Source organism: Benincasa hispida, chromosome 8, assembly GCF_009727055.1.
Source record: "Benincasa hispida cultivar B227 chromosome 8, ASM972705v1, whole genome shotgun sequence".
Taxonomy (NCBI): domain Eukaryota; kingdom Viridiplantae; phylum Streptophyta; class Magnoliopsida; order Cucurbitales; family Cucurbitaceae; genus Benincasa; species Benincasa hispida.
Genome location: NC_052356.1, coordinates 43,672,824 through 43,686,684, shown reverse-complemented (window position 1 = coordinate 43,686,684; position 13,861 = coordinate 43,672,824). Strand labels below are relative to the sequence as shown.

Genomic DNA, 13,861 nt, shown 5'->3' with positions numbered 1-13,861 from the left:
CTGCTTGTGGCCAACTCTGGCAACATTCGATGGCGGCCATTCCATCGGCCAACTCCAACGACCATTATTCTGAATAATGACTACTACAAATTTGGATTTTGTTTGACACACGAGTTCTTTTGTTTTGTTAATGCACGTGATATAAAACCATCAATAAAATCTTAACTTAAATCTTAAAAATAACTATTAATTTAAAAATACATATAAAATATCAATAGATGTTTATATTTAAGTTGATGCACTAAATTGTCGAGAAAAGCACTTTTCTTGACACAAAAATACATAAGTTCCATTAAAACGTTGAATTTCTGGTTTTTACTTAGTTCACAGTATTTTATAGTCATTCTTCATAGTAATTTAACATTAATAAAATTACTTTTATCATGTAAGAAACCAAACAAATTTGTATGTAAAAACACTTTTTAGAAACCAACAAATTTGTATGTAAAAACACGAGAAAAAAATTGTTAGACACATGAGTGTTTTTATTTAATTTTTTTTTTTATCAAAAATATTAAAATAAAAATGACTTAGATAGAAACATACGTACACAGATTTGTGAAATGATTGCTTAAATTAAAAAAAAAAAAAATTGAAATGCATGATTCAAAAATAAACCCTGAACCTCATATCCTAAGACTCCCAACAATACGTATGTACTTAAAAAACAATAAAATAAAGTGCAAACTATAGTTTATTATAAAAAAAATATATATGTGTAGGATTATTGAATAAAAAATTTTCAGACAAAAATAATCATTATAAAAATAGATTATTTATGTAAAAAAAAAAATACATGAGATACCTCTAACATATAAACTCAACACTCTAAATATCTAAAATATAGATATATGAACTCATCTTTGGAAACTCAGATACCCTAAATATAACTCAGTACCTCTATAAAAAAATATTATATGAAGTAATTTTATTGGTACAAACTTGTGGGTCATCGGATTGGGGAGGATCAATAGGTTCTTTTAAGGAAGAGGAAATAACTATTAGATATCACCACATCTTCTACTTCATGGTGCAAAAATTCCAAATCTTTTATACGATGAAGTTTCTTTATATAGCATTAAATTGAAAAGTTTTCCTCTAGTCTATCTTTTTAACATTTCTCGCATGAATAGAATTTCTCTCATATCTTGTTAAAAAAAACCATCATCTTTTATTATTAAGTAATAGTTAATTTTATTTTAAAGACTATTTAGAAATTACTTTCAAATTTTCGATGCCCAAACTTGTAAAAAGAGATGGCATGAAACAAAATTTGAACAAGACTGTTTCCATTATAAGCAATCTTTACTACCCCTTTTAACTAACAAAGCAACTAGTCATTTTGGGTGTATATATATATATATATAGGATCGTCAATAAGATGAATTCATCTTTATATATCACATTCTAATCATACACTAACAAAAAAAAAATATATAAAATATATATTTGAAAAGAGAAATAAGAAGAATTGTTATGTAGCAAATTGTAATGGCATAATTGAATAAGATATATCTAATAATTAATTTCAAGAGTAAAAGTCCGAATTTTTCTCTTTCTCCTTTTTTTTTTTTTTTTGTTTTTTTAGTGGAAATGATTTGTTGATGTTTTGAGTAAAAGAAGAAAGAAAAATCAGATTCAAAAGAAGGAACATTCCAATGACCAATCCAAATATCATGGGTAGTTGTTTTCTCTTTTTATTTCCTCCTTCCAACGTTATTATTAATATACTTTTTATTGCATTACGTTTTGTCTAGTCTCAACTTGGAGACAAAGGGAGTTCGTTTCTGGACAAAACTAAGTGGGTTAACCATTTTGTCATTTGTCAACACCCAAGACCCTTCCTTCATTAATTTACCCAAATTATTATAAACATCAATAATTATTCAAAATAAACCAGCTTCTCTCCGTTGACAATAAAACCCCTCATTTTTTCTATAATAATTAATGTAACCAATCTGGAAATGGCTGCTTAATTAAAAATCAAAACTTTATCCTACAAAGCCCCCTCCCTCCTATCTCTATATAAATCCAGCCCCTTTTTCAACTTTTCTTTCGGACCAAAACAAACTAAAAAAAGATTCCTCTTTCTTCTTTGCAAATTAGCCCTTGGGGATTTAATAATTCATGGAGGGCATGAAGAAAAAGTGGAGTAAGTATATAGGTTCGAAGGGTTTGGGCCGGAGTCGATCGGTGACCGGAAAAACCGCTGTCGGACCGGAAGGTATGAGAAAAAAGAGCAAATCTTGGAACAGTGGCTCGAAATTCAAAACTCCAGTGGCTCCGGACGGTTGCTTTGCCGTGTACGTCGGACCGGAACGGCAACGGTTTGTTGTGAGAACGGAATTTGCGAATCATCCGTTATTTCAGATGCTTCTTGAAGATGCTGAGGTGGAATATGGGTATAATAGTCAAGGCCCAATTTTGCTTCCCTGTGAAGTTGGGATGTTTTATCATGTGTTGGCGGAGATGGACGGCGGTGATGGGCTGAGCCACCGTTGGACGGCTGGAGAGAGCGGTGGTTTAATTGCTTGTAGCCCACTTCGGCTGACCACCTGCGGCAGTAGAAATGGCGGTGGGTATACGATATTAAGTCCGTCATCGTTGCTTAAATTAAATGGTCTTTGACTCGGTACATAAATTCACAAATATATATATTTATTTACATATATATGGTAAGATTTCTTCTTATTCATGTGTATTGAAATTAGGAAGAAATTAGATGATGTGCGGTTGTAAATTGAGGGAGATTTCGAAGACATCAAAAGGCAACATTAGAGTTGATTTTATTTTCACATCATGATTTTTCAAATGCTTAATATTAGTTTTTTTTTTTAATTATTACTACTAAAATCGAATATATACTTTATTATTAATGTCAATATTAATTAAGAATGGCACAAAGTTTACCTCGAAAATTTGGGCATTGATATCTTAGGACTGTTTCAAATAATGGATATAATAAATTAGTGAGATGATAAAGTGAAAATAAATTATAATCGTGATATATGATATCATTATTGTCAAAGCTTTAATTATTGTTAATAAAAAATGGATCACACGAGTAGAATAAACTCATAAATTAATAAAATAGAAAAATAATGTAAACAGGCTTTTCTAAAAGTGGTTAACTTATTATGCATTGAATTTTTGTTTTCCAATGACAAGAAATTATAATTAAACACAGCTTTCAAAATAATCTTAATATTGATATATATGGTTGATTATTAGTAAAGGAGTGAAAATATCGGGTACGATGATTTTTTTTTAACGAAATATAGGAAAAATGAAACTTTCTATGGTTTTTAGTTGTGAACAAGTCACACTTCTAGTTATGATCTTAATTTTATATATCAATTACATTTACAATATATCATAACATGAATTATGAAGGAATTCTTTAAATGCAACATTTGCTAGGAAGAAACATACATCTTTTACAGCTCTCTATATATATTGGCATTGTCTTCTTGCCCCAAAGAGCTCTTACTTATAATAGTGTTTTTCAAGTTTTTCAAATAGTCATCGATAAATCACTGATTGATCCACAGTTAGGTTGAAGTTAAATTTAATATTATATAAAAATTAGTATTAAAGATAGAGAAAATGACACATAGTTGATGTTTGGATATATAACCTTATGCTACTCTAATACTATGTTAACTAAATAACATTTTTAGATAAGATGAGATTCCATTTTAAAACCAATTAACAGTAAAAGAAGTAAATCAGTGTATCTTATAAACATTGTGAGATCCCTTGATTTTTCGATTTTCAAATCTTCAACATATTCTCTTAGAGATACGATGTCTCTTTCGAGATTCGGTATTCTTGGATCTTACCCCATTTTGTTTTGAACTGAATGTTCCTTTAGGTTTTATAGACTTTGATAACATGAGACTCTATCTCAAAGTTACTATGTAATATAATCTAATGGTCATCTTTATCTGGTTCATTATCCGAACCTTCTTCGTGAGAGTACAATTCCAGTTAGAATTGAATTTTCGAGATCTCAAATATTGATCTCCAAATGACTTTGAAAAACACTTTTGATCTCAATAATCTATTCCCAATTCCCACTCAACCCTAAGGTTGGCATGTAGGCATGTAGGCATGTAACGCATAGTACTATACTTACAAAATAATGACATTTATTACCTTTCTCATGCCTCAATGCTAATTAGTAATATTAATTATCACTTTAAATGCATTAGCACGCCTACCTATATGCTAATAATTAAAATAAAAAGGTTAAAAAACATACTCTCAGGAAATCCGCTATTTTATCTTTTATGTCAACTCAGTCGACAATCTCACAGTGTCGTTTGAGCTTTGAAAACCATGCGTCCTATGAGTGATCGCATTTAAAATCATTTAATATTTAAATAATTGAAGAAAAGATAAACCTTTGTCCTTCTCTCGATACTGTTTGGATCGAAAATGACAACGATAAATTTATAATTTAAAGAAGAGAGTGTTGATAATAATATATAATATAATATATATATATATATATATATATATATAAAAGTCTCTAATATCAAATTCAAAGATGGAGAATTATGAAAAGAAGTAGAAACTTAGATTTATTTGATAGACAATTCAAATTATGTTTTATGTTTTCATGAGGTCACCAAACATGCATTTGGTAGATAGTTTTGATTCAATTTTTTAAAGCAGTTTTCGAATTTTCTAATCCAAACCATGCAAATTCTGAAAAACTAACATTTTTATATTTTGACAGAATCCAGATTTTGAATTTGAAATTTAAAAATGCAAAATTATATTAGAAAATATATATATATATATATATATATATATATATATTTATATATATATATATTAATAATTAAAAAATAAATGGACTATTTTTAAATATAGAAAAATAAATCAAAATATTTACAAAATATAGCAAAATTTTAGAACTATCAATGATAAACGCTGATAAATTCTATCAGTGATAGACACTAATAGAAGTCTATATGTGTCTATCATTAATAGTTCTAAAATTTTGCTATATCTTGTAAATATTTTCAACAGTTCTACCATTTGAAATAATTTCCCAATAAAATTTTATGCTATAAACCAAGTTTGTAAATTTTAATATAATATATTACATATTATATAATATTAAAAAAATACAAAATTTTAATATAAAACAAGTTTGTAAATTAATTAGTAATAGTCTACATTCAACCTAATATTTAGTGAATAATTATAATTCGTTTTAGGAAAATTTTCATAGATTAAAAAAATGACAATCTATTTCCAAAAATGACAAAGAAAAAAAGTACCGATAGACATTGATAGACTTCTGTTAGCATCTATCATGACTGATAGATATTGATAGACTTTTATTGACATCTATCAAAGAATATTAAAATTTTGCTATTTTGTATAAATAATTTCCCTTATTTTTCTATTTTTAAAAATCTCCCTTAGTTTCATGAGTTATGAGTAAATTATCAAAATATATTTTGAAAAAATTGTTTAAATCAAAATTTGATTTCTAAATCTGCTAACAAACACATATATGAAAACGTCAAATATAGCACTCTGTTTTTATTAAATCCCTTATTTTCAAAATTATATTTTCAGATTGCTTACCAAAAAGGTTGTTCAAGTTAATGTTTAAGATATTTCATATGAAATTATAATAATGTATTTAAAGAGAGAATGACATGAAATTTATCTTTTCTTCTTAGGATTAGGATGAGATGGATGTTTTCTTATTATATAGAATTTAGGATTTGATTAGACTAACTAGACTTATTTGATACCAAATTCACTCCATCTTAAATTTAACTTTTTTGGTTTTTGGCTTATATTTTTTTTCTGTCTAAATTCACCCATCACAATATACATAGGTATTTAAAGATATGAAAAGATATTTAGGGTACGGGATCCAGATATTTGTGTTTCAATATGCATAATAATTAATAATTGATGTATGATTGATTTTGCAAGTTTTCAACTTACTTCCATTCATCTTTTTATTCAGAATATAGACTTATATTATTAGACATATAAAATCAACAGATAAAGATTTACACTATATTTTGTAAACGTAATTACAAACTAAACTTATATATATATAAAAAATTAAATATCTCATGTCCATTTTTCAACTTGATCTTTTCTAGTATATATAAAACTAATATATAAAATTTCATATGAAAAATAATTATATTCAAATTATTAATAAAATAAAAAATAAATATTAAACTATCGGCATCTAGGGACAATGATTAATCATTATCTAGATCATTTTAAATAGTAAAACATGCTATCTCAAACCACATATGCATCTTTAAAAGAAATAGGTTTCTATCTCATTATAAATTGTGACAGCAAAAAAAGATGAGAAAAATGGGGGGTTTTTGCCGTCATTGTTTGAGTAAATATTCATTGCTCTTTCCAGGATTTTGATATTGAAGACGTCATCTATTATCTATCTATCTTCTCCCGCCGACAATATAATACAATGAGCAAATCAATGAAAACGATAGCCGCCACAAATGACCTCCTCACTTTTCAAGCCTATCTGTGTATGTAGTTTTTAATTTTAGTCTATTTTAATTTATGTACTTTTTAAATATTAATTTTTAGATAATTATTTTAAATCACAAAAATTTCAAATATATCAGAATATCACCGTTTAACAGTAACATCTTATCGTATTTGTAAATAAGTTGACTTATTATCCAATATTTAAAAACAACCCTACTTTTTTTCAATATACTTTTGTTTTGGTTGATTTTGGTTTATTATAACTCAAAAATGTTGTTCATTTTGAACTTCATTTGTAAATTGTAAGATAATTTTATGCAAAAGAAAGAACTTTCTAATATAAATACATGGCTATACTTAATTTTTTTTTTAATAATGAATCTATCATGCTAATATTTTAATAGGAAGATGATAAAAAAATAAAAGAACCAAAACAATGATTTCTTTTTTTTTTTTTTAAAAAAAATACAAGATCATGCACCACAAAAATCAAATCAAAATCAAATGGTATGATTGATCAAGAAATTTAGATAGAGAAAAATATACCTAACCATCACATGATAATAAGGGTTAAATTTAGGTTAAATTTATAATTAAAATAGTGAATTCGATTCTAAAAACTCTATAACAGAATATAACAGAAAAGAAGTCGGATGCTTAAGTTATTTCACAATGAAGTTATAAGAGTGTATTTATAAGAAATTTGATCTAAACTAAGCGACTAATCTTATTTTATCGTATTCTCTTTTTTTTTTTTTTTTTTTTTTACCTAACTTTGTGTTGTACTTTTGTACTCTCGAACTTTGAAGTCATCGGTCGAACACACATGAGCACCTCCATTAGGAGCCCTTGCTAATTGGCCAAGCACGCTTCCTCCACTTTTAAATTGAGTTATGCATGCATGTACTCCATGTCCTACTTCACTCTCTTAACGTCAGTGTTGGTATTCACGACATTTAATTTGGTCATTTTCATGCTATCAATCTAAAAGATTTCAAGTACGCAGGGCACACGTGTAGATGTTATCACACTGTTGACATATTCAAGAAATTCAAGAATACATCCTGCTATAGGCTTAAAATTTTTGCATATGAAACCGTTGACCTATTAAAATTTTAAAAAACGTGTTTTTACTTTTATAATTATGAAAATCGTGGAAATAACGTGAGAGAAAAATAGATTTAATTAATAAAAGCATCATATTACAAAAGCAGCGTAGAAGAACATCGAGGACAAAGTGAAATCAGTTGGATTTGAGGTCCAATTCCGGGGATCGAACCGACTCCGGATAAAACAAGTTCTTCAACCCACTGAGCTGAAGCAGCCTTTTCCCAAAAGTATCAGTGGGAGAATTTGATGATCCAGACATAGCAACCAAGTAATTAAACCACTCCACTAACTCAGGCCACAGCGTCTTATAGTAAAATGCCATCCTCATCCACCGCGGCTCCGTCGCGTACCCATCTCCCCTGCACACACTCCTTAAGATCCCCTTTACTGCGTCGTCAATCGGCATGATCGGCATAATGCTGACCGTAGCCTATCACAAACTGTTTTTAGTTTCCTGTTTTTAAAAAAATTATGTTGATTTTCTATGAATTTTCTTAGAATAATTCTTATGAGATTTTTTAATTAAGAAAAAAAACATTCAATGACAATTCAGAAGCGTAAGTACAATTTAAAAACTTAATTTTATATAAAAAAATAAAATGACTTACCAAGACCAACTGACAATTTTCACTTTGAACTTTAGAGATTGAAGTTTTAATTTCTATACCTTAATAATTTAAAATTAGAATAATAATAATTGTAATTAAACCTTTTCTCACTCATCATTATTAGATGTAACGATAAAAAAAGTTTAACACGGAAAGACTACATCCGTATCAATGAAAAAACTCAGGATAAAAGTACCAAGATATTAAAAATATTAATAGGCCAAATGAAGCAAAATTAAACTCACAACTCTACCTTATTGGAGTAATTCTGAAATGGTTAAATTAAATTTTTATTTATTTTTTTAATTTTCAAAATAAACCTAAACCATGTCATTCAAAACCAATTTTTTAATATGAAAATTGTATTTGTAAATGCAAATTAAATATAAAATTAATTTTAAGTAAGTAAAAACGTGATATATAAAAAAAAAAAAAAAAAAAGAAAAACATGCAGCCAACATTTTTTTGGATTGATTTTGTAAACGTTTCAAAATTTAAGCGTATGTACTTGGAAAATCATATTAAAAAAGATTGGAGCAATAACATTTTAAAATTCTAGTGAGGAAATAAAAACTTATGGATGTAAAGAAGCTTACATCCCTGAGTTGTTGGTCGAGGTATAAACGGCCATCTTTGGACATGAATTTTCCCTGTGTCATCTCTGATTCCACCAGCCCCGGCGTGACGATGGTGATTCCGATCTCTCTTCCAACCTCCACTCTCAGTGTCTCGTAGAAACTTATCACTGCTGCTTTGCTCGACTTCAATTTCCATATATATAATATTTTACCAAACATATATATATTAATTAAATAATTAATCAGCTTTAGTTAGAATGTATATTATCTTACGGTGTAGAAGCTGAGCCTAGGCGCAGGTAGCCATGCAGCGGCGGAAGCGATTCCGATAATCTTCCCTCTGCTTTGTTTCAGGTATGGAATCCCATAGTAACTACAATATACCATTCCCCAGAAATTTACATCCTGCACTTAACATTATTATATTATATTCCAAATTTTTTGTAATTTCATTAATCCAACAAAAAATTGTATTAAATTAGGTGAAAATTTTCTTAAATCATCTAACAAGATTGATTAAGATTATGAATCGTACCATTACCGGGACTACATTTTGGAGGTTGTTGTATTCCTCAAACAGATTGATGCTGGATACGCCCGCATTGTTTACCAGATGATCCACTGTTTTTTTTTTTAATTGTAACATTATTAGGAAATTTGAGAAAAATATTGGGGTACTAGGCACTCGCAAAATTTATTTTATTTTCTTATGTTTTATGTTATTTATCCTAATTGAAGGCAAAAATGAAAATATGCGTAGATAGGTTGGATATAAGGATTCGATAGATATCTCGAATAAATATCTTTTATAAATGCTTGTAATCATAAAAATAACATATATTTAGTCTCTGTCTCCAATAAAAACATCCAAAACTAACCGTAAAAACAAGTCAATTATTTCTCTAAACGAATAGATAAATATTTGTTTACATAAATATTTGTCGATATCGATATATCGATGGATATTTCTATAAAATTGAAATCATGATATCGATATCAAAATCAATAATTTAGTCATTGATTGAAGGAGAAAATCGATATTTTAATCCTTGATGGGAGGAGATCCATGAAAGCAGGAGTCTATGCTGTATAGACCAAGTATTACACAGGTACACATAAAGTACTTACCCATTGTGGTATTAAATTATTTTGGTTAAATATATGTTTCAAATGGAGGGTCATTGAACTTGATTAAAGACTAGAAATGTAACAGGGTCAAAGGGACTTTTAAGAAATCGATCAATAAAGATGAAAAAGATATACAATAATAGAAAATCGATGCACAAATTAGACTATCAGGAAAGTAATTCTAATAAATTTATTATTAGAGACAATTAATTCAGATTATTTGGCTAATGTTTATATAGCACATTTCTTTAGAGTCGAAGAAAGGTAAAAAGAAACGGAAATATTGACAGAGGGAAACTTTATGTTTAAGAAAACGAATGGAATAAAGGGCTTACGTCGTCGGAATTGGGTGATGGTGGTTTGGATACACCGTTTACAGTCTTCAATCTTTGAAATATCGGCCGGAACTACGAGAGCACAGGGTGAGCCTAAAGACTCTGCCACGGCGGCGACTTCCCGGAGTCGGTTCTCTCTTCTGGCAACCAACGCCAAATAAGCTCCTCTTCTAGCGTATTCGTATGCCAGATGCTTCATAAAGAAAAATAAATCAATCAATAAAAACAATCAGAACCAACTTTGTAAGTTTGGAATTATTATTATTATTTCTTAAAAAATGAAACCTCGCCGATCCCTGACGATGCTCCGGTGATGAGAACAACTTTTCCGGCGACATCTTCGCTAAAAATGGACCTTATTATGAACGAGATAGACTTGAAAAAGAAGTAAATTGGGAGAAATAAGAAGAAGGCTATTAGAGTTGTTGGTGGAAGTAGAAGATTTAAGAAATTGTTGAAGAAATCCATTTGGATTCGATCATTAGATTACACATAAAAATAGGTTGAAGTTAATTTAACCAAATAGGAAGGAAAAGAACAAACCTGATTTACACGTACCACAACTGCATGCCAAATAATCAACACGTAACACTTCCCACAAAACTATCTACCTAAAATATCTAATACGTGTTGAAAATTTACAAAAAAATTGCAATTGACCCCACAATGTCACGATTATCACACAGATATAGATTAAAAATTATATCATCTTCAATTACCTATTTGAGGTAAATTATCAATCCGAGCATAACCTATCTAGCATATAGATATGGATTAACGATAAAAAATTTTGTGATTCGAATTATCTACTTCAATATATTAAAAATAAAACTTGTTTGATATAAATTTGAGATATTTTTCACTCATATAATTAATAATAAAAAATTATAGTCATATTGTGACATTCTCATCAAATAATTTTCTGTGAGCTAGATGTGTCCAATTGTAATTATTCATTAGCTCTTGTGGTCCAAGTGTTTCGATTTCCACCGAATCGCTCATTGAGATAGAGAGTTCAATTGGATTTGTCATTTTAGTGTGAGTAATTAGTTGAGGCACAAAGTTTGAAGAGTTGTATGTGTGCTGTTATCTATCAAATTTCTTGCGAACAACATTTTTGTATCCATTGAGCTACCTCGGGTCCTCTCTAGATGGTTACTCAGATTAGGCGTTTTGAAATTTTTCTTTGTTGTTCTTAATGACTCTGTGCTTTGATTGAGGGGACTCAAGCTAGTTCTCTTTCTTGGACATGTTTCCTTTAATTGTGTTTACTTTTCTACTAGTCCTCGGTGACTTGTTTTTCCTAATTCTTTTAGTTATATCTGTATTTTATTTGTGACTTGACCTTGAATTGTGAAGTCCTTTTCGTTTTATTGCAATTAATAGAAATAAATATAGATATAACATACCTAATTGAGATTCAACTTTAACTTAGCTACACTGTTACAACGCTATTTTTATAGTTTACAAAAAGTCAAATTTTATGCCCTTAAAAAATCAAATTACCAAAATCCCATATTCATCCCAATCTTTTTTCATATTAGAGATTTAGATTTAAAAGTGTGAGACACTTATGTATCCAATCTAAAACAACTATTAAAGTGAGTTAGTTTGATATTTGTTGAGTTTGTTACTCTCTGATATCTGACAGTTGTCATTCTACTATACTCGCATGCTTATTTATAGCACTTGCCGGTGTGTGAATCATGCCTCGAAGGCAAGATGACCAAACGACCTTCTACTGGAAAAGGTTACAAAGCCAAGGAAGCCTTGGAGCTTGTACATTCTGACCTCTATGGTCTGATGAGTGTTAGAGCTCGAGGTGGGTATGAATATTTCATCTCTTTCATAGATTATTATTCAAGGTACGAGTATCTCTACCTAATGCAGCGTAAGTCTAAAGCCTTTGACAAGTTCAAGAAGTATAAGCCTTTGAAAACTTGTTAGGTAAGAAAATAAAAACACTACGATCTGATTCTGGTGGAGAGTATATGGACCTCCAATTCTAGAACTATATGATAGAACATGAAATTACGTCCCAACTCTCGGGCCCAGGTACACCTCAGCAAAATGGAGTATTAGAAAGGAGAAACCAAACCTTGTTGGACATGGTTCGGTCTATGATGAGTTATACTCATCTTTCAGTCTCGTTTTGGGGTTTTGCAGTGGAAACTGCATGTTATATTCTTAACAACGTTCCCTCGAAAAGTGTTTCTGAAACACCTTTTTCCCTTTGGAGAGGTCGTAAAGGTAGTTTACGCCACTTTAGGATTTGGGGGTGTCCAGTCCACATGCTTGTGACTAACCCAAAGAAGTTTGAACCGCGTTCGAAAGTTTGCCTCTTTGTAGGCTACCCCAGGGAAATGATGGGTAGGTACTTCTATGATCTAAGTGAGAACAAAGTGTTTGTTTCTACAAATGCTATCTTCTTGGAAGAAGACCACATCAGGGATCATAAACCACGCAGTAAGCTTGTTTTACATGAGATTTCTAGTGAGACTCAGACTACTGAGGGTTCAACAAGAGTTGTTGATTAGACTGACAGATCAACAAGAGTTGTTGAGGTCGGTACATCTAGCCAACCATCTCAAGAGTTGAGACTGCCTCGACGTAGTGAGAGGGTTATGAACCCATCGGATCGCTACATGGGTTTGACTGAAGCCTAGAACGTCATTTCTAATGATGGGGTCAAGGATCCATTGTCTTTTAAGCAAGCAATGGAGGATGTTGACAAAGATGAGTGGATTAAGGCCATGACCCAAGAAATGGAGTCTATTCAATTAAGTCTGAGAGCTTGTGGATTATCCTGATGGGGTAAAACCTATAGGATGTAAGTGGATCTACAAGCGAAAACAAGGTATAGATGGAAAGGTGCAAAATTTTAAGGCTAGACTCATGGCAAAGGGTTATACCCAGGCCGAGAGAGTGGACTACGAGGAAACTTTCTCACCTGTTGTCATGCTAAAGTCTATCAAGATACTCCTATCCATAGCTACATTTTATGATTATGAGATATGACAAATGGACGTTAAGATTTCCTTTCTTAATGGTAATCTTGAGAAGACCATCTACATGGCTCAACCAGAGGGGTTCGTAGTTCTAGATCAAGAGCAAAGAGTTTGCAAGCTTAATAGGTCAATTTAAGGGCTGAAACAAGCGTCTCGATTGTGGAACATTAGGTTTGACAGTGCGGTCAAATCGTTTAGCTTTGATCAGAACGTTGATGAGCCTTGTGTTTACAAGAAGATCATTAATAGCTTAGTAGCTTTCCTGGTACTGTATGTGGATGATATCCTACTCATTGGGAATGATGTAGAGTTTCTGACTAACATTAAGAAGTGGCTAGCTGCCCAATTCCAAATGAAAGATTTGGGTGAGGCATGGTATGTTCTAGGGATCCAAATCATTCGGGATCATAAGAACAAGAGGTTAGCCTTGTCTTAGGCATCGTACATCAATCAAATGTTGATCAGGTACAAGATGCAAGATTCTAAGAGGGGTTTGTTACCGTTCAGGCATAAAATCGTTTTGTCTAAGGATCAATATCCTAAGACACCTCAGAGGTGGAGGAGATGAGACGGATACCCTATGC

The 13,861-nt window shown here is 30.4% G+C and overlaps 2 protein-coding genes across 2 annotated transcripts; one reads left to right on the top strand and one right to left on the bottom strand.

The window, feature by feature from the left end:
• Positions 1–1,992: 1,992 nt before the first annotated feature.
• LOC120083585 lies at positions 1,993–2,795 on the top strand. The gene has a single exon (XM_039039405.1). The coding sequence runs from the start codon at positions 2,128–2,130 to the stop codon at positions 2,626–2,628; it is 501 nt and encodes a 166-aa protein (XP_038895333.1). The 5' UTR covers positions 1,993–2,127; the 3' UTR covers positions 2,629–2,795.
• A 4,958-nt stretch (positions 2,796–7,753) lies between these two features.
• LOC120084066 (11-beta-hydroxysteroid dehydrogenase 1A-like) lies at positions 7,754–10,737 on the bottom strand. The gene is made up of 6 exons (XM_039039967.1): positions 10,555–10,737; positions 10,270–10,462; positions 9,342–9,427; positions 9,080–9,211; positions 8,825–8,989; positions 7,754–8,050 (listed from the first exon to the last, which is right to left on the bottom strand). The coding sequence occupies exons 1-6, from the start codon at positions 10,735–10,737 to the stop codon at positions 7,754–7,756; spliced, it is 1,056 nt and encodes a 351-aa protein (XP_038895895.1).
• Between the last annotated feature and the right edge of the window lie 3,124 nt (positions 10,738–13,861).